We start from the raw sequence: 22500 nt of genomic DNA, 5'->3' as shown, positions 1-22500 counted from the left end.
CGCAATTCTAACTTTATATCACGCAATTCTAACTTTATATCACGCAATTCTAACTTTATATCACGCAATTCTAACTTTATATCACGCAATTCTAACTTTATATCACACAATTCTAACTTTATATCACGCAAATCTAACTTTATATCACGCAATTCTAACTTTATATCACACAATTCTAACTTTATATCACGCAATTCTAACTTTATATCACGCAATTCTAACTTTATATCACGCAATTCTAACTTTATATCACGCAATTCTAACTTTATATCACACAATTCTGACTTTATATCACACAATTCTGACTTTATATCACACAATTCTGACTTTATATCACACAATTCTGACTTTATATCACACAATTCTAACTTCATATCACGCAATTCTGACTTTATATCACACAATTCTAACTTTATATCACGCAATTCTAACTTTATATCACACAATTCTAACTTTATATCACACAATTCTAACTTTATATCACACAATTCTAACTTTACATCACACAATTCTAACTTTACATCACACAATTCTTTACATCACACAATTCTAACTTTATATCACACAATTCTAACTTTATATCACACAATTCTAACTTTACATCACACAATTCTAACTTTATATCACACAATTCTAACTTTATATCACACAATTCTAACTTTATATCACACAATTCTAACTTTACATCACACAATTCTAACTTTACATCACACAATTCTAACTTTATATCACACAATTCTAACTTTATATCACGCAATTCTAACTTTATATCACGCAATTCTAACTTTATATCACACAATTCTAACTTTATATCACGCAATTCTAACTTTATATCACGCAATTCTAACTTTACATCACACAATTCTAACTTTACATCACACAATTCTAACTTTATATCACGCAATTCTAACTTTATATCACACAATTCTAACTTTATATCACACAATTCTAACTTTATATCACACAATTCTAACTTTACATCACACAATTCTAACTTTACATCACACAATTCTTTACATCACACAATTCTAACTTTATATCACACAATTCTGACTTTATATCACACAATTCTAACTTTATATCACGCAATTCTAACTTTATATCACACAATTCTAACTTTATATCACACAATTCTAACTTTATATCACGCAATTCTAACTTTATATCACACAATTCTAACTTTATATCACACAATTCTAACTTTACATCACACAATTCTAACTTTATATCACACAATTCTAACTTTATATCACACAATTCTAACTTTACATCACACAATTCTAACTTTACATCACACAATTCTAACTTTATATCACACAATTCTAACTTTATATCACGCAATTCTAACTTTATATCACACAATTCTAACTTTATATCACACAATTCTAACTTTATATCACACAATTCTAACTTTATATCACGCAATTCTAACTTTATATCACACAATTCTAACTTTATATCACACAATTCTAACTTTACATCACACAATTCTAACTTTATATCACACAATTCTAACTTTATATCACACAATTCTAACTTTATATCACGCAATTCTAACTTTATATCACGCAATTCTAACTTTATATCACACAATTCTAACTTTATATCACACAATTCTAACTTTACATCACACAATTCTAACTTTACATCACACAATTCTTTACATCACACAATTCTAACTTTATCACACAATTCTGACTTTATATCACACAATTCTAACTTTACATCACACAATTCTAACTTTATATCACACAATTCTAACTTTATATCACACAATTCTAACTTTATATCACACAATTCTAACTTTATATCACACAATTCTAACTTTATATCACACAATTCTGACTTTATATCACACAATTCTGACTTTATATCACACAATTCTGACTTTATATCACACAATTCTAACTTTATATCACGCAATTCTAACTTTATATCACACAATTCTAACTTTATATCACGCAATTCTAACTTTATATCACGCAATTCTAACTTTATATCACGCAATTCTAACTTTATATCACACAATTCTAACTTTATATCACACAATTCTAACTTTATATCACGCAATTCTAACTTTATATCACGCAATTCTAACTTTATATCACACAATTCTAACTTTATATCACACAATTCTAACTTTATATCACACAATTCTGACTTTATATCACACAATTCTGGCTTTATATCACACAATTCTAACTTTATATCACACAATTCTAACTTTATATCACGCAATTCTGACTTTATATCACACAATTCTGACTTTTTATCACACAATTCTAACTTTATATCACGCAATTCTAACTTTATATCACACAATTCTAACTTTATATCACACAATTCTAACTTTATATCACACAATTCTAACTTTACATCACGCAATTCTAACTTTACATCACACAATTCTTTACATCACACAATTCTAACTTTATATCACGCAATTCTAACTTTACATCACACAATTCTAACTTTACATCACACAATTCTAACTTTATATCACGCAATTCTAACTTTATATCACAATTCTAACTTTATATCACGCAATTCTAACTTTACATCACACAATTCTGACTTTACATCACAGAATTCTAACTTTACATCACACAATTCTAACTTTACATCACACAATTCTGACTTTACATCACACAATTCTAACTTTATATCACGTAATTCTGACTTTATATCACACAATTCTAACTTTATATCACACAATTCTAACTTTATATCACACAATTCTGACTTTACATCACACAATTCTGACTTTATATCACGCAATTCTGACTTTATATCACACAATTCTGACTTTATCACACAATTCTGACTTTACATCACAGAATTCTAACTTTACATCACACAATTCTAACTTTATATCACACAATTCTGACTTTATATCACACAATTCTAACTTTATATCACGTAATTCTGACTTTATATCACGCAATTCTGACTTTATATCACACAATTCTGACTTTATATCACGCAATTCTGAGATAAAAGGTCACAATTACCTTTTTTATTTTTTATTCTGTGGTGGAAACAAGCTTCCATAGTAATATGTTCTATAAATCATGTGAATGATGCATGAACAAACCTTTAGAATATAGAAGTGGAGATTTCTGACTTTAAAGAGATGGATTTAGATAAAGTGCATTAAAATAAACAATTAAACATGTGTTTTGTGATGTTTTCTTTCCACTAGTCACATGTTATGGAAGCAGAAATAGACCTTGAAACCGACCAGTGCATGAAAAACAATGTTTTTGCCTGTTGTCTCACATTAAACTCTTGTTCTCCAAAACTATGACAAAATCACATTTAGAAGATATTTGTATTCAAACTGTACAGACTCTTTCTGCTGTACCACCAATAGAGATTTTCTGTCCAATCAAATGCTCTGTGGACTCTAGCCCCGCCCCTAACACTGAAGTTGTGGCTAGTCATGTTTAATACAACACATCAAGGAATCACTTTACTATCATTGATATATTATTATAGTTCATTCATATTTCAAAATAGATTTTACTTTTGATATTTTGTTTTTATTTTAATTTTAGTAAGTTTGTTTTTGTCATTGTTATTTGTTTTTTAAATATGTCTATATAGTTTTTATTAAGTTTTAGTTTATTTATTAGTTTTCACTATTCTGGTACTTCGATTTAAACTAAAAAAGTTTTTTTTAAATATTTTATTTTATTTTAGTTAATGTTTAATTCATTTAAAGTAATGAAAACGTTATTTTAGTATCTTTGATATACCATAATAGTTCTGGTAATATTTTGAATTAGATTTTATAATTATAGTAAGTTTTAGTAATTTTGTTGTGTGTTTTTGTCCTTTATATTAATCTATATAGTTGTTTTTATTTTTACCTAATTTATTTTTAGATATTTTAGCACAATAGTAGTAACTAGCTGAAATAAATGCGTTTTTTATATTTTATTTCATTTCAAGTAATACATTTTTTATTTTTTTGGCTTTAGTTTTAGTTAATAGCCCTGCTATAGATGTGAGATGAGCGCAGTGTGTGTAGTGTAAGTTAGACCCGTGGTACCGTGGTCCTGATCCGGAGCCTCCAGGTTGTATCCGTATCCCAGCAGTGTCCGCACAGCTTCCCGGAGACTGTCCTTGTTTGATTTCTTGGTCCTCTCGTCCAGAAGAACGTACGGAACGAGACGAGGGTTTCTCCGGCTCTTAATGTCCTGCAGAGACACAGAGACGTGTGTGAGAGACGTGAATCTCGCTGCTTCAGTGTCACAGTATCAGTGTGTGTGTACATCACAGTAGAGTCATTTCTAATGTAAATTCAATGTAAAACCACAGGTTTCATATGCCTATTTTTGACAATCCAATGAATTTAACACTTCAAACCTAAAAGCTGCTATTTCTTTCTATTTTACTCTTTATTTGTAACTTCATGGACACATGAAATGAATAAATCATTTTTACAATATGAAATACAAAGACTTTTTTTAAAAATATATGTAATTTTTTTTTTACAGATGCTGGATCAAATTTAGGGCTCAAAGTTCCCATGAAATCTTGTTTTTTATGGAATATTGAAGTGTTTATTCTAAATGATTTATGGGTGCACATCATTATTGTTTTAATAATCGTGAATGAGAATAAGTTCCTCTTGCAGCGTCTCTTCTCTTCTCTGATGATGTGGGCGGGGCTATAACCTGTCACTCACATGAGATCAGCCAAAAGCAAACCACAACCATCCAATCAATTCATCACAGACACAATCAAGCCCCGCCCACATGTGTTCTTGTTCCTGAAGCGTTTCACTCGATAAACAGAACAATAGAGGAGAAAAGACCAGCACAACTTCCCTTTCATCACGAAAGTTAAGTCTCTCACTTTTGATCATGACTTTGTGGTGGCGTTCATTTGTGTTCAACTCTGTCTTTCTGACACTACTTGAACGCAACATTTAAAACAGTCCAATCATGCAGTGCACATTTCGGAAGCACCTATGTAGGGTTTGTGATGGAGCCTGTCGGATGCACACTACACACACTACACACACTACACACACTGACCTGCTGTATGCCGTATGTCCAGCCCTGCCGTATGCGGTCTCTGGCCCACACGTTGTGAGCGTTCTCTGCCAGTTTGTCCACCATGGCCTCCTGGGTCGACGCCAGTTTGATGTGGCTCAGGTCCATCGGTGCCGGTTTATACCCGCAGGAGAGCTCGTATCTGACAGCAGAACACACGCTAACCCATCCGTACAAGAACACTCTAACCCAACCATCACTAACCACACTCTCAGAGGAACAGGTTCTATATGGAGGGGTCTGAGAAAGCCACACAACAGGGCTCTCGTTTATAAACCTGTGTGTAGGATCCGCACTAAAAGTGTGTCTGCGCCCGAAAGACAAAAATGTCGTACGGCAAAAATATTCAGATTATAAAGCTGTGTGTACGCCAGAACCTGCGCAGAATCCCCTTTATAATCCCAGTCAGAGGAAGATAGTGCACACGCGTCTCCTCCCGAATATCCATATATGAGCTCGTTTTACTGTGCAGATCCTCATCTGCATATCATTTGCATATGCATATTAACGGTACAAGACATTAGGAAAATACGAGATACGGATGTGCGTCACATTACATTGATAAAAATCATTTAGTAGCCGATCCTTGCATTGTTTTTGAATAAATAAGTCAAACAGTATAAAATACATTTCAGAAAATGTTTTTCTTAATCTTTTCCACTGGCCAAATAGTATTTTTTATAATTTCTTTATATTTTTTATGGAAACAGATAGGTCTTATTGTGCATTATGGATCATTATTTGCATGAAATTATTTCCTCAATTTATATTTATTAGAATATATGAAATGTTGTAACTTCTCGGTAATGATTTGAGTGCTTAACTCCATTAATGAGAATGGCATTAAATCTTTCTTTTATGTATTTAAACTGTTATTGTGAACTTCACTGTATTTATGATGATGACTCATAATGAATATGAAAGTGTTTTTCCTTCATCAGTCGCTCAGATCATCATCGGTGTTGTTGATGATCAGAGTAACTTACAGACGCACACACACATTCTCCCGGCGAGTGTGTGTTTATAAATCACAGCTCGTGTGTGTGAAGTGGCGTACGGCTCGTTCAGGGCCGGTTCTGTGCGACGCTGCCGTTATACATGAGGACACAGAGCGAGTTCTCTTAACTACACGTCTGACGGTGACAGCAGAGTCTGAATATATCCTGACACATACACATGTTAAGGTGAAGTTTCACACACTCACTTCACTGAAAGCTTGAGATTTTTGACGTTCTCTGCCGCTCGTTCATCCGTCACGCCGACATGACAACCCAGCGCCAGAAGAGTCCTGCACACACACACACACACACACTCATCATCACATCATTCACACACACACATTAGATCTCTCACACTCATCATCACATCATTCACACACACATCAGATCTCTCACACTCATCATCACATCATTCACACACACACATTAGATCTCTCACACTCATCATCACATCATTCACACACACACATTAGATCTCTCACACTCATCATCACATCATTCACACACACATCAGATCTCTCACACTCATCATCACATCATTCACACACACATCAGATCTCTCGCAATTAAATCTCGCAAACAATTAAATACCATTCAATAAAAACTGAATGCATACATCTTCAATTATAACTAAATAGTAATGTTTAGTAAATCCCGATCTCAAAGGAATAAGCATGCGTACTTGAGCGTCTCCTGGGACATCTGCAGGTTGTAGCTGCGCTCTTGTTCAGGAAGTCTGGAGAACTCGACCAGACACGGATGCTGACGTTTATTATCATCTCTCACCTGCATCGTCAACAACAGAGGCAATCATATTTGTGTTATTACATTTGAACATTCATAACAGGATGCAGAATCAGACATCTTGGGAGAAATTCATCAAAACGAGGATCATATTGAAGAGAGAGACCCTTATATCACACTGTGTGACTTCCTGTAAACACACTGTGACCGATGGAGATCAAGAGGCCCAGAGTTTTACACACACATATTTTATAGGGAATAAATGAGGAACATTAAATGATTATGGCAGAAACTTCAACTTTCTTACAGTAATTAAAACAAACAACGTATTATGATTAGTTTGTCACGTGAAGGCTAATAATTAATTCAATCATAAAAATGCCAAATTAAAAAAAATCATTTGAAAATAAAAGTCAAAATAAAACTGCTTTTATTATAATTTATTAAAATATTATATTAAATTATGTTATACTTGAAATGAATTACAATTAAAACAAATATATTCAAAGTGAAACTTAAAATGATTAAATTATGTCTTTGGAATAAATAAAAATACATTATACAATACAAATATATATATATAAAACACTTAATAATTAAGTGATTATTAATCAACAAAAATGTAAAATTAAAATAAATAATGTAAAAATAAAAACAGTCCAAATAAACAATGTACAAAAAAATAAATGTAATATTATATTTGTTTAAATGCATGTCAACAAGTGACTTTTAACTGACATCATAGAACACCAAACGAGTGAATGTTTTGTTGAATTATCGAAATACATCTATATTCAGCTGATGAAAATGTTTGTGAATCACTGATTCAACAGAAGCATTTGAAACGTCCACAGAAGAAAGAAACAGAAGCGTGTGTGTGTGACGCACCGTTCCGTAGGTCCAGCCGAGATCGATCTTGTTCATCACCCACAGCTCATGGATGTTCTCTGCCAGTTTCTCTCGGATCCGCTCTAGATGTGGCGGCAGCACGATCTACACGCCAGACACACCATCACACACACGTGATCATCACGCCTGAACATAGTCATGAACGGCACAAACAACATGAGTGTGTGTATGTGTGTGTGTACCTGACTGGTGTCCACAGGTGTTGGGGTGAAGGCTGCCTGTGACAGTGTGACCGTGGGTCCGAGGAGGTCGTGTGTGTGTGTGTGTGTGATGGGTGGGTGTGTGTGTGTGTGTGTGTGTGTGTGTGTGTGTGTGTGTGTGTGTGTGTGTGTGTGTGTGTGTGTGTGTGTGTGTGTGTGTGTGTGTGTGTGTGTGTACCTGACTGGTGTCCACAGGTGTTGGGGTGAAGGCTGCCTGTGACAGTGTGACCGTGGGTCCGAGGAGGTCGTGTGTGTGTGTGTGTGTGATGGGTGGGTGTGTGTGTGTGTGTGTGTGTGTGTGTGTGTGTGTGTGTGTGTGTGTGTGTGTGTGTGTAAGTGTGTGTGTGTGTGTGTGTGTGTACCTGACTGGTGTCCACAGGTGTTGGGGTGAAGGCCGCCTGTGACAGTGTGACCGTGGGTCCGAGGAGGTTGTGTGTGTGTGTGTAAGTGTGTGTGTGTGTGTGTGTGTGTGTACCTGACTGGTGTCCACAGGTGTTGGGGTGAAGGCTGCCTGTGACAGTGTGACCGTGGGTCAGAGGAAGTCGTGTGTGTGTGTGTGTGTGTGTGTGTGTACCTGACTGGTGTCCACAGGTGTTGGGGTGAAGGCTGCCTGTGACAGTGTGACCGTGGGTCCGAGGAGGTTGTGTGTGTGTGTGTGTGTGTGTGTGTGTGTGTGTGTGTGTGTGTGTGTGTGTGTGTGTACCTGACTGGTGTCCACAGGTGTTGGGGTGAAGGCTGCCTGTGACAGTGTGACCGTGGGTCCGAGGAGGTCGTGTGTGTGTGTGTGTGTGTGTGTGTGTGTGTGTGTGTGTGTACCTGACTGGTGTCCACAGGTGTTGGGGTGAAGGCTGCCTGTGACAGTGTGACCGTGGGTCCGAGGAGGTTGTGTGTGTGTGTGTGTGTGTGTGTGTGTGTGTGTGTACCTGACTGGTGTCCACAGGTGTTGGGGTGAAGGCTGCCTGTGACAGTGTGACCGTGGGTCCGAGGAGGTCGTGTGTGTGTGTGTGTGTGTGTGTGTGTGTGTGTGTGTGTGTGTACCTGACTGGTGTCCACAGGTGTTGGGGTGAAGGCCGCCTGTGACAGTGTGACCGTGGGTCCGAGGAGGTCGTGTGTGTGTGTGTGTGTGTGTGTGTGTGTGTGTGTGTGTGTGTGTGTGTGTGTGTGTACCTGACTGACGTCCACAGGTGTTGGGGTGAAGGCTGCCTGTGACAGTGTGACCGTGGGTCTGAGGAGGTCGTGTGTGTGTGTGTGTGTGTGTGTGTGTGTGTGTGTGTGTGTGTGTGTGTGTACCTGACTGGTGTCCACAGGTGTTGGGGTGAAGGCTGCCTGTGACAGTGTGACCGTGGGTCCGAGGAGGTCGTGTGTGTGTGTGTGTGTGTGTGTGTGTGTGTGTGTGTGTGTGTGTGTGTGTGTGTGTACCTGACTGGTGTCCACAGGTGTTGGGGTGAAGGCCGCCTGTGACAGTGTGACCGTGGGTCCGAGGAGGTTGTGTGTGTGTGTGTGTGTGTGTGTGTGTGTGTGTGTGTGTGTGTGTGTGTGTGTGTACCTGACTGGTGTCCACAGGTGTTGGGGTGAAGGCTGCCTGTGACAGTGTGACCGTGGGTCCGAGGAGGTCGTGTGTGTGTGTGTGTGTGTGTGTGTGTGTGTACCTGACTGACGTCCACAGGTGTTGGGGTGAAGGCTGCCTGTGACAGTGTGACCGTGGGTCCGAGGAGGTCGTGTGTGTGTGTGTGTGTGTGTGTGTGTGTGTGTGTGTGTGTGTGTGTGTGTGTGTGTGTGTGTACCTGACTGGTGTCCACAGGTGTTGGGGTGAAGGCTGCCTGTGACAGTGTGACCGTGGGTCCGAGGAGGTTGTGTGTGTGTGTGTGTGTGTGTGTGTGTGTGTGTGTACCTGACTGGTGTCCACAGGTGTTGGGGTGAAGGCTGCCTGTGACAGTGTGACCGTGGGTCCGAGGAGGTCGTGTGTGTGTGTGTGTGTGTGTGTGTGTGTGTACCTGACTGACGTCCACAGGTGTTGGGGTGAAGGCTGCCTGTGACAGTGTGACCGTGGGTCCGAGGAGGTCGTGTGTGTGTGTGTGTGTGTGTGTGTGTGTGTGTGTGTGTGTGTGTGTGTGTGTGTACCTGACTGGTGTCCACAGGTGTTGGGGTGAAGGCCGCCTGTGACAGTGTGACCGTGGGTCCGAGGAGGTCGTGTGTGTGTGTGTGTGTGTGTGTGTGTGTGTGTACCTGACTGGTGTCCACAGGTGTTGGGGTGAAGGCTGCCTGTGACAGTGTGACCGTGGGTCCGAGGAGGTCGTGTGTGTGTGTGTGTGTGTGTGTGTGTGTGTGTACCTGACTGGTGTCCACAGGTGTTGGGGTGAAGGCTGCCTGTGACAGTGTGACCGTGGGTCCGAGGAGGTCTCTTGTTCTCCCGTGATCATGTTTATACTCCTGACTGTTCTCCACTCTCAGCTTCTCTCGCGGTAAAACTGCCTCGAAACACGGAGCGTAACTGGATGGAGGCAGGAACTTGAACTCGCCATGACGACCGCCCAACAGGAAGCGCACTCTGAGGAGGAGGAGGAGCGTTTACGTCAACAAGAACAACTAATACTATAATGAGCCATAATGATAACTGTAACTATACAGTTTTAATCACTCCACATCACAACACAGAGGAATGATTTATGACGATTTTTCCAGCTGATGAAGGATAAAAACACTAACAGCCAATCAGAAGATTTACTCACCCTCAAGTCATCCTAGGTGTGTATGACATTCTTCTTTCAGACAAATACAATCAGTTATATTAAAAAATGTCCTGACTCTTCCAAGCTTTATAATGGCAGTGAATGGCTGTTTCTGTTTTGAAGTCGTTAAAAGTGCATCTGTCCATCATAAAAGTGCATCTATCCGTCATAAAAGTGCATCTATCATCATATAAGTGCATCTGTCCATCATAAAAATGCATCTTTCCATCATACAAGTGAATCTGTCCATAATAAAAGTCCATCTATCCATCATAAAAGTGCATCTGTCCATCATAAAAGTGCATCTGTCCATGATAAAAGTGCATCCATCCATCATAAAAGTGCATCTATCCATCATAAAAGTGCATCTGTCCATCATAAAAGTGCATCTATTCAACATAAAAGTGCATCTATTCAATATAAAAGTTCATCTGTCCATTATAAAAGTGCATCTATCCATCATAAAAGTGCATCTATCCATCATAAAAGTGCATCTGTCCATCATAAAAGTGCATCTGTCCATCATAAAAGTGCATCTGTCCATCATAAAATTGCATCTATCATCATAAAAGTGCATCTGTCCATCATAAAAGTGCATCTGTCCATCATAAAAGTGCATCTGTCCATCATAAAAGTGCATCTATCATCATAAAAGTGCATCTGTCCATCATAAAAGTGCATCTGTCCATCATAAAAGTGCATCTGTCCATCATAAAAGTGCATCTATCCATCATAAAAGTGCATCTGTCCATCATAAAAGTGCATCTGTCCATCATAAAATTGCATCTGTCCATCATAAAAGTGCATCTATCCATCATAAAAGTGCATCTGTCCATCATAAAAGTCCATCTATCCATCATAAAAGTCCATCTATCCATCATAAAAGTGCATCTGTCCATCATAAAAGTCCATCTATCCATCATAAAAGTCCATCTATCCATCATAAAAGTCCATCTATCCATCATAAAAGTCCATCTATCCATCATAAAAGTCCATCTATCCATCATAAAAGTGCATCTGTCCATCATAAAAGTGCATCTGTCCATGATAAAAGTGCATCCATCCATCATAAAAGTGCATCTATCCATCATAAAAGTGCATCTGTCCATCATAAAAGTGCATCTATTCAACATAAAAGTGCATCTATTCAATATAAAAGTTCATCTGTCCATTATAAAAGTGCATCTATCCATCATAAAAGTGCATCTATCCATCATAAAAGTGCATCTGTCCATCATAAAATTGCATCTATCATCATAAAAGTGCATCTGTCCATCATAAAAGTGCATCTGTCCATCATAAAATTGCATCTATCATCATAAAAGTGCATCTGTCCATCATAAAAGTGCATCTATCATCATAAAAGTGCATCTCTCCATCATAAAAGTGCATCTGTCCATCATAAAAGTGCATCTGTCCATCATAAAAGTGCATCTATCATCATAAAAGTGCATCTGTCCATCATAAAAGTGCATCTGTCCATCATAAAAGTGCATCTGTCCATCATAAAAGTGCATCTATCCATCATAAAAGTGCATCTGTCCATCATAAAAGTGCATCTGTCCATCATAAAAGTGCATCTGTCCATCATAAAATTGCATCTATCATCATAAAAGTGCATCTGTCCATCATAAAAGTGCATCTGTCCATCATAAAAGTGCATCTGTCCATCATAAAAGTGCATCTATCATCATAAAAGTGCATCTGTCCATCATAAAAGTGCATCTGTCCATCATAAAAGTGCATCTGTCCATCATAAAAGTGCATCTGTCCATCATAAAATTGCATCTGTCCATCATAAAAGTGCATCTATCATCATAAAAGTGCATCTGTCCATCATAAAAGTGCATCTGTCCATCATAAAAGTCCATCTATCCATCATAAAAGTCCATCTATCCATCATAAAAGTCCATCTATCCATCATAAAAGTCCATCTATCCATCATAAAAGTCCATCTATCCATCATAAAAGTGCATCTATCCATCATAAAAGTCCATCTATCCATCATAAAAGTCCATCTATCCATCATAAAAGTCCATCTATCCATCATAAAAGTCCATCTATCCATCATAAAAGTGCATCTATCCATCATAAAAGTGCATCTGTCCATCATAAAAGTGCATCTATCATCATAAAAGTGCATCTATCATCATAAAAGTGCATCTGTCCATCATAAAAGTGCATCTGTCCATCATAAAAGTCCATCTATCCATCATAAAAGTCCATCTATCCATCATAAAAGTCCATCTATCCATCATAAAAGTCCATCTATCCATCATAAAAGTGCATCTATCCATCATAAAAGTCCATCTATCCATCATAAAAGTCCATCTATCCATCATAAAAGTCCATCTATCCATCATAAAAGTCCATCTATCCATCATAAAAGTGCATCTATCCATCATAAAAGTGCATCTGTCCATCATAAAAGTGCATCTATCATCATAAAAGTGCATCTGTCCATCATAAAAGTGCATCTGTCCATCATAAAAGTCCATCTATCCATCATAAAAGTGCATCTATCATCATAAAAGTCCATCTATCCATCATAAAAGTGCATCTATCCATCATAAAAGTGCATCTGTCCATCATAAAAGTGCATCTATCATCATAAAAGTGCATCTGTCCATCATAAAAGTGCATCTATCCATCATAAAAGTGCATCTGTCCATCATAAAAGTGCATCTATCATCATAAAAGTGCATCTATCATCATAAAAGTGCATCTATCCATCATAAAAGTGCATCTATCCATCATAAAAGTGCATCTGTCCATCATAAAAGTGCATCTATCATCATAAAAGTGCATCTGTCCATCATAAAAGTGCATCTATCCATCATAAAAGTGCATCTATCATCATAAAAGTGCATCTATCCATCATAAAAGTGCATCTGTCCATCATAAAAGTGCATCTATCATCATAAAAGTGCATCTGTCCATCATAAAAGTGCATCTATCCATCATAAAAGTGCATCTGTCCATCATAAAATTGCATCTATCATCATAAAAGTGCATCTCTCCATCATAAAAGTGCATCTGTCCATCATAAAAGTGCATCTATCATCATAAAAGTGCATCTCTCCATCATAAAAGTGCATCTGTCCATCATAAAAGTGCATCTATCCATCATAAAAGTGCATCTATCATCATAAAAGTGCATCTATCCATCATAAAAGTGCATCTATCATCATAAAAGTGCATCTATCCATCATAAAAGTGCATCTGTCCATCATAAAAGTGCATCTATCATCATAAAAGTGCATCTCTCCATCATAAAAGTGCATCTGTCCATCATAAAAGTGCATCTATCCATCATAAAAGTGCATCTATCATCATAAAAGTGCATCTATCCATCATAAAAGTGCATCTATCATCATAAAAGTGCATCTATCCATCATAAAAGTGCATCTGTCCATCATAAAAGTGCATCTATCATCATAAAAGTGCATCTGTCCATCATAAAAGTGCATCTATCATCATAAAAGTGCATCTGTCCATCATAAAATTGCATCTATCATCATAAAAGTGCATCTGTCCATCATAAAATTGCATCTATCATCATAAAAGTGCATCTCTCCATCATAAAAGTGCATCTGTCCATCATAAAAGTGCATCTGTCCATCATAAAAGTGCATCTATCATCATAAAAGTGCATCTGTCCATCATAAAATTGCATCTATCATCATAAAAGTGCATCTCTCCATCATAAAAGTGCATCTGTCCATCATAAAAGTGCATCTATCATCATAAAAGTGCATCTGTCCATCATAAAAGTGCATCTGTCCATCATAAAAGTGCATCTGTCCATCATAAAAGTGCATCTATCCATCATAAAAGTGCATCTGTCCATCATAAAAGTGCATCTGTCCATCATAAAAGTGCATCTGTCCATCATAAAATTGCATCTATCATCATAAAAGTGCATCTGTCCATCATAAAAGTGCATCTGTCCATCATAAAAGTGCATCTGTCCATCATAAAAGTGCATCTATCATCATAAAAGTGCATCTGTCCATCATAAAAGTGCATCTGTCCATCATAAAAGTGCATCTGTCCATCATAAAAGTGCATCTGTCCATCATAAAAGTGCATCTGTCCATCATAAAAGTGCATCTGTCCATCATAAAATTGCATCTGTCCATCATAAAAGTGCATCTATCATCATAAAAGTGCATCTGTCCATCATAAAAGTGCATCTGTCCATCATAAAAGTCCATCTATCCATCATAAAAGTCCATCTATCCATCATAAAAGTCCATCTATCCATCATAAAAGTGCATCTGTCCATCATAAAAGTCCATCTATCCATCATAAAAGTCCATCTATCCATCATAAAAGTCCATCTATCCATCATAAAAGTCCATCTATCCATCATAAAAGTGCATCTATCCATCATAAAAGTCCATCTATCCATCATAAAAGTCCATCTATCCATCATAAAAGTCCATCTATCCATCATAAAAGTGCATCTATCATCATAAAAGTCCATCTATCCATCATAAAAGTGCATCTGTCCATCATAAAAGTGCATCTATCATCATAAAAGTGCATCTGTCCATCATAAAAGTGCATCTATCCATCATAAAAGTGCATCTGTCCATCATAAAAGTGCATCTATCATCATAAAAGTGCATCTATCATCATAAAAGTGCATCTGTCCATCATAAAAGTGCATCTGTCCATCATAAAAGTGCATCTGTCCATCATAAAAGTGCATCTATCATCATAAAAGTGCATCTGTCCATCATAAAAGTGCATCTATCCATCATAAAAGTGCATCTATCCATCATAAAAGTGCATCTGTCCATCATAAAAGTGCATCTATCATCATAAAAGTGCATCTGTCCATCATAAAAGTGCATCTATCCATCATAAAAGTGCATCTATCATCATAAAAGTGCATCTATCCATCATAAAAGTGCATCTGTCCATCATAAAAGTGCATCTATCATCATAAAAGTGCATCTGTCCATCATAAAAGTGCATCTATCCATCATAAAAGTGCATCTGTCCATCATAAAAGTGCATCTATCATCATAAAAGTGCATCTGTCCATCATAAAAGTGCATCTATCAATCATAAAAGTGCATCTGTCCATCATAAAAGTGCATCTATCCATCATAAAAGTGCATCTGTCCATCATAAAAGTGCATCTATCATCATAAAAGTGCATCTATCATCATAAAAGTGCATCTGTCCATCATAAAAGTGCATCTATCCATCATAAAAGTGCATCTATCATCATAAAAGTGCATCTGTCCATCATAAAAGTGCATCTGTCCATCATAAAAGTGCATCTATCATCATAAAAGTGCATCTGTCCATCATAAAAGTGCATCTATCCATCATAAAAGTGCCTCTGTCCATCATAAAAGTGCATCTATCATCATAAAAGTGCATCTGTCCATCATAAAAGTGCATGTATCATCATAAAAGTGCATCTATCATCATAAAAGTGCATCTATCCATCATAAAAGTGCATCTATCCATCATAAAAGTGCATCTGTCCATCATAAAAGTGCATCTATCATCATAAAAGTGCATCTGTCCATCATAAAAGTGCATCTATCCATCATAAAAGTGCATCTATCCATCATAAAAGTGGATCTGTCCATCATAAAAGTGCATCTCTCCATCATAAAATTGCATCTGTCCATCATAAAAGCGCATCTATCCATCATAAAAGTCCATCTATCCATCATAAAAGTGCATCTATCCATCATAAAAGTGCATCTATCCATCATAAAAGTGCATCTGTCCATCATAAAAGTGCATCTATCCATCATAAAAGTGCATCTCTCCATCATAAAAGTGCATCTGTCCATCATAAAAGTGCATCTGTCCATCATAAAAGTGCATCTGTCCATCATAAAAGTGCATCTGTCCATCATAAAAGTGCATCTGTCCATCATAAAATTGCATCTGTCCATCATAAAAGTGCATCTATCATCATAAAAGTGCATCTGTCCATCATAAAAGTGCATCTGTCCATCATAAAAGTCCATCTATCCATCATAAAAGTCCATCTATCCATCATAAAAGTCCATCTATCCATCATAAAAGTGCATCTGTCCATCATAAAAGTCCATCTATCCATCATAAAAGTCCATCTATCCATCATAAAAGTCCATCTATCCATCATAAAAGTCCATCTATCCATCATAAAAGTGCATCTATCCATCATAAAAGTCCATCTATCCATCATAAAAGTCCATCTATCCATCATAAAAGTCCATCTATCCATCATAAAAGTGCATCTATCATCATAAAAGTCCATCTATCCATCATAAAAGTGCATCTGTCCATCATAAAAGTGCATCTATCATCATAAAAGTGCATCTGTCCATCATAAAAGTGCATCTATCCATCATAAAAGTGCATCTGTCCATCATAAAAGTGCATCTATCATCATAAAAGTGCATCTATCATCATAAAAGTGCATCTGTCCATCATAAAAGTGCATCTGTCCATCATAAAAGTGCATCTGTCCATCATAAAAGTGCATCTATCATCATAAAAGTGCATCTGTCCATCATAAAAGTGCATCTATCCATCATAAAAGTGCATCTATCCATCATAAAAGTGCATCTGTCCATCATAAAAGTGCATCTATCATCATAAAAGTGCATCTGTCCATCATAAAAGTGCATCTATCCATCATAAAAGTGCATCTATCATCATAAAAGTGCATCTATCCATCATAAAAGTGCATCTGTCCATCATAAAAGTGCATCTATCATCATAAAAGTGCATCTGTCCATCATAAAAGTGCATCTATCCATCATAAAAGTGCATCTGTCCATCATAAAAGTGCATCTATCATCATAAAAGTGCATCTGTCCATCATAAAAGTGCATCTATCAATCATAAAAGTGCATCTGTCCATCATAAAAGTGCATCTATCCATCATAAAAGTGCATCTGTCCATCATAAAAGTGCATCTATCATCATAAAAGTGCATCTATCATCATAAAAGTGCATCTGTCCATCATAAAAGTGCATCTATCCATCATAAAAGTGCATCTATCATCATAAAAGTGCATCTGTCCATCATAAAAGTGCATCTGTCCATCATAAAAGTGCATCTATCATCATAAAAGTGCATCTGTCCATCATAAAAGTGCATCTATCCATCATAAAAGTGCCTCTGTCCATCATAAAAGTGCATCTATCATCATAAAAGTGCATCTGTCCATCATAAAAGTGCATGTATCATCATAAAAGTGCATCTATCATCATAAAAGTGCATCTATCCATCATAAAAGTGCATCTATCCATCATAAAAGTGCATCTGTCCATCATAAAAGTGCATCTATCATCATAAAAGTGCATCTGTCCATCATAAAAGTGCATCTATCCATCATAAAAGTGCATCTATCCATCATAAAAGTGGATCTGTCCATCATAAAAGTGCATCTCTCCATCATAAAATTGCATCTGTCCATCATAAAAGCGCATCTATCCATCATAAAAGTCCATCTATCCATCATAAAAGTGCATCTATCCATCATAAAAGTGCATCTATCCATCATAAAAGTGCATCTGTCCATCATAAAAGTGCATCTATCCATCATAAAAGTGCATCTCTCCATCATAAAAGTGCATCCATCCATCATAAAAGTGCATCTGTTCATCATAAAAGTGCATCTGTCCATCATAAAAGTGCATCTCTCCATCATAAAATTGCATCTGTCCATCATAAAAGCGCATCTATCCATCATAAAAGTCCATCTATCCATCATAAAAGTCCATCTATCATCATAAAAGTCCATCTATCCATCATAAAAGTCCATCTATCCATCATAAAAGTGCATCTATCCATCATAAAAGTCCATCTATCCATCATAAAAGTCCATCTATCCATCATAAAAGTCCATCTATCCATCATAAAAGTGCTCCGGGCTCCGGGTGGTTAATAAAGGCCTTCTGAAGTGAATCGATGAGTTTGTGTAATAAAAATATCCATATCTAAAACTTTATATATATAAATAACTAGGTTCCGGCAGACGATTTACGGCGAAAGACTGACCAATGGCACAGGGGCGGGGCTAAAGTGACTCACTTGACTCCAGCGGAGAAGGACACGACAGGGAAGAAGAGTCCATCGGAGTTGAAGTTCTCGAACATGCCCTGGACCGGCTGGCCGTTGATCCTGAAGGAGATGCTGGGAGCGCTGAGGTCCAGACAGCAGCTGACCACGTCCTCGGCCCGAAGCAGGTGCTGATTGGGTGAACTGACCGAACGCGCCACGCAACCTGCCAATCACAGACCACCGTACTGTCACATCATCGCCTGTGGCTCATTGAACCCGCTGACGATGTGCTGTTATGAGTGATGTTTTTACCAGCATCAGCAAATATCTCATACTCATTTACTCAGCTATCCAATACTTTGATGAATACATAAATTGATGAATTTATGTAGCTGATGTGGAGTTAACTATCTTCAAGTCAGCATTAGCATATTCTGTCATGATAATCTATAAATCACTCGTGTGGGAACTGTTGTAAGATGCCTACAGAGTGACATGCTATTGCATATTGCATGTGTTACGAACTGAATTGCAATAAACGTGAAAAGACGGATGCGACAGCTTTAGCTTGAACTCACAAATGTGCTCGACTACAACAACTCTTCCTCTTCTCAACATGGACTGTGTGTTCCCGGGGGCGGGGTTATGTAAATGTTAGGGTTTGTGATGTCACTAACGCGGGTGGAAGCTGTTGTAGTCCCAACCAGACGTTAGTTGTAGTCCGTAAAAAACTATTTCTTTAAAAGCAAATATCTTCCTTTTCTTTGAACTTTGAGCTTTGTAACTTTGTACAGATGTTGTTTATGCTCAAACAGCAACATTACACACTAACTAAAGTTAGAAAAGTGAAATCACAATCAAATACCCCTCTAAATAGGTACACATGATTCTGGCATGAAGCTGAAAGACCCGCATATAAGCACAGCATAACAGTGAATAACACTATTGGTTAAAGAACAGGAAGGACTTGTGTTAAAGTGCACGTGTTGTTACCTGCCCACAGGTGAAGGCCGTCGAAGCCGTACGAGTAGAGGTCGTCCCCCACGCCGTTGCCGCCCCATCCCTCTCCTCCGCCCGGATACGGCCCGTATCCCTGAGTCGAGGCCCAGCCCACCCGCAGGTGCGTGGGCTCGCCCGTCACGAATGCCTGCACCTGGTCCACGATGAGCTCATAATACCACTTCCTGTACTGGGCGGAGCCTTCACTCACACCCAGGAAGATATTGGGCCTCATGCTGAATGAGCAACACAGAGAGTGAGTGATTTGCTGAGTCTCGATTCACATACTTATACTACGCCTTAAAAGTATGTACTCTTTTTGTAAAGAAAAAGTGCATACTTTTGAGTGTGTAGCAGAAGCGTACACAAGCTTTGGGACATACTATCACATCATACAATTGTGTGTTTAACGGTTGCTCTCTGTCGCTTAGTTACACGCATCCTGTCTTGCAAACTGGCCAAAGATAAAATCCTCCACATTTCATTTCCTACTGTATCAGAGAGAAATGCAGTCACGGGTCTTTCATGCGGAGACTCTCCTCTCCAGAATAATGATGCATTTAAAAGTTAATGGCTAAACGGATCTTTATAAAAGTCCACATTGTTATTGCAGATGAAATATAACACGGATAACATTAAATAAATATTTTTCTATCAGGTTAAACTTTAATTAGTCACTCAAACCTTTATCTAAACCTCTCACCGTTGGTCGTGCATATTCGCCATGTTTTGTAGTTTTATACACTTTTTACTCGTGTTTGTAGTTCCTCCTCCAAAGCGCAATGGATTGTGGGTAATATTAGCTGTTATAGTGAGCACGGATCCACACTTCGAATAGTAGATCATCCAGGGACTTCTGACATACTTTTTTCAGCATACTTTGCTTTAGGACACACTCATTTTCATCTCACATACTCTTTAGGATGGATAGTGTGGACACTGAGACGCAGGGTTAGAGTGCTGGACAGGAAGTGATGCGTCGCTCTCGTACCTGCTGACGTGGTTGACGAGACGCGTCTGGAGCAGCAGGTCTCGGCCGGGCAGCAGATTATCACAGATCAGGTGCTGATTGGAGCGCACCGCCACCCCGTGACACACGCAGAGAGAACACAGGACATCCAGAACCTGAACATCACACACAAGCTAATGGAAAACTGGAGCTACGGGCTAATCGTCACGAGCTTTGACAATGCATTTTGAAAATATTTTTTTAAATAAAATCGAACAGATGCAAATACTTAACAATTTATTATGCCATGATTCATTTTCAGAACAACAGGCATATCATCAATAAGGATCTTAATTAGGGTGATGGTTATGTTATTTGAGTTATTTATCTGTTCATGTTTAATAATAACTAAATAAACCATGAAAACTAGTAATTGAACTCAATATAAAGTGCCACACACACGTTCGCACAGGGAAATTAATCTGCGAATCGCTTTTCAACAGTCCAAATAAACCGAATCAACAACACCACATGACCATTAAAAAGAGTTTGACACACACACACACACACACACACACACCTTGTGGTTGCGTCCATGTTTGTCCAGCAGTGAGATGATGGATTTGATGTGTCCCTCTTTAATGATGTTCAGAGCTTCTGGACTCTCCACCAGAACACAGTGCAAAACCTCCAGAATCCCTGCACACACACACAATACAACCATCACATCACACACACAAACCACAACCATCACAGCACACACACAAACCACAACCATCACATCCCAGCACACACATCACGACCATCACATCACAACACACACATCACAACACGCAAACCACACAGATCAAAAGCATCACATCACATACACACACACACACACACACCACAAGCATCATCACATCAGCACTCAGTAATGATCCACTCATTAAGAGAAATGACATCTGCTGGGATTAATATAATGACCTTCACACGTGTAAAAGAGTGAGGTGAACAGTTTGTGTGCTTACTCCTGCTGCTCACTAGTGCTTGTGTTGTGTGTGTGTGTGTGTGTGTGTGTGTGTGTGTGTGTGTGTGTGTGTGTGTGTGTGTGTGTGTGTGTGTGAGAGCTGATAACTATCAACTATCAGAAAACTGACTCACTCAAACTTGATCTAACCAGCATGACCTCACGGCCTGTCTGTCCTCTTGATGGGTCTTCACATCACATGACTCAGAGTGACATCACATGTGTCTGCCTGAACACACCTGTACAGTGAACACTCATCATACACACCTTACACGCTACATACCTGATGACGCTTCCAACCGTTCCAGACGACTGATCAGCCAATCCAGAGAGCTGGAGAACTGGGCACAGTTCTTCCTGTTTCCTCTGATCAGAGCAGCTGCAGACACACACACACACACACACACACGGACGGATGATCACGTGATGAGATTAATATTTCGCTACTAGATGGCGGCCCAGAACATAGTCAGAGGATCGTTTAAGAAATGAATTGATGAAAAATGCAACTAGAATTGCCTGTGACAGACTGTTCCAGTGTCTATTGTAACTGGTAATGAGCTGTAACTGTAACTGAATCCTGTATTAGGACAGTCATTAACAAAAAGACACATTTGTGTGGCGGTGTCCGGGTTTTACACTGGATAAATGAGTAAAGCAGTCGTGACACGTAACCTAGCAAGTGTCTTCCTTCACCAACACAGACCGCCTTGCTAAAACACACACATGTGGGAGATGCGGGATGGATAAAAATAACTCAAAAATAAAAGAGGACTTGAATAAGCCCATGTTTGAGTCATGCTCTTAACAAACTATGTTTTATTTCCTCTTTCCATATTGTGAATAATAAATGTGTATGATTTTAACT

General features: G+C 38.1%; 1 protein-coding gene across 1 annotated transcript in view; it reads right to left on the bottom strand.

The window, feature by feature from the left end:
- The window catches only part of ryr2a (ryanodine receptor 2a (cardiac)), a 158606-nt gene that overhangs the window by 116990 nt on the left and 19116 nt on the right, over nt 1-22500 (bottom strand). Inside the window, exons 13-23 of the mRNA XM_077245689.1 lie at nt 21916-22011; nt 21204-21322; nt 20666-20799; nt 19669-19910; nt 18706-18898; nt 10246-10462; nt 7694-7798; nt 6744-6847; nt 6268-6351; nt 5046-5205; nt 4055-4202 (exon numbers count right to left, since the gene is read on the bottom strand). Of these exons, the coding sequence (XP_077101804.1) occupies nt 4055-4202; nt 5046-5205; nt 6268-6351; nt 6744-6847; nt 7694-7798; nt 10246-10462; nt 18706-18898; nt 19669-19910; nt 20666-20799; nt 21204-21322; nt 21916-22011 (1602 nt within the window). The remainder of the gene's footprint in view (nt 1-4054; nt 4203-5045; nt 5206-6267; nt 6352-6743; nt 6848-7693; nt 7799-10245; nt 10463-18705; nt 18899-19668; nt 19911-20665; nt 20800-21203; nt 21323-21915; nt 22012-22500) is intronic.

The sequence above is a fragment of the Siphateles boraxobius genome, unplaced genomic scaffold (assembly GCF_051911475.1).
Source record: "Siphateles boraxobius isolate OS27281-9 unplaced genomic scaffold, OSU_SipBor_1 28, whole genome shotgun sequence".
In the NCBI taxonomy this organism is placed as follows: domain Eukaryota; kingdom Metazoa; phylum Chordata; class Actinopteri; order Cypriniformes; family Leuciscidae; genus Siphateles; species Siphateles boraxobius.
This window is presented reverse-complemented; position numbering and strand designations above follow the sequence as displayed.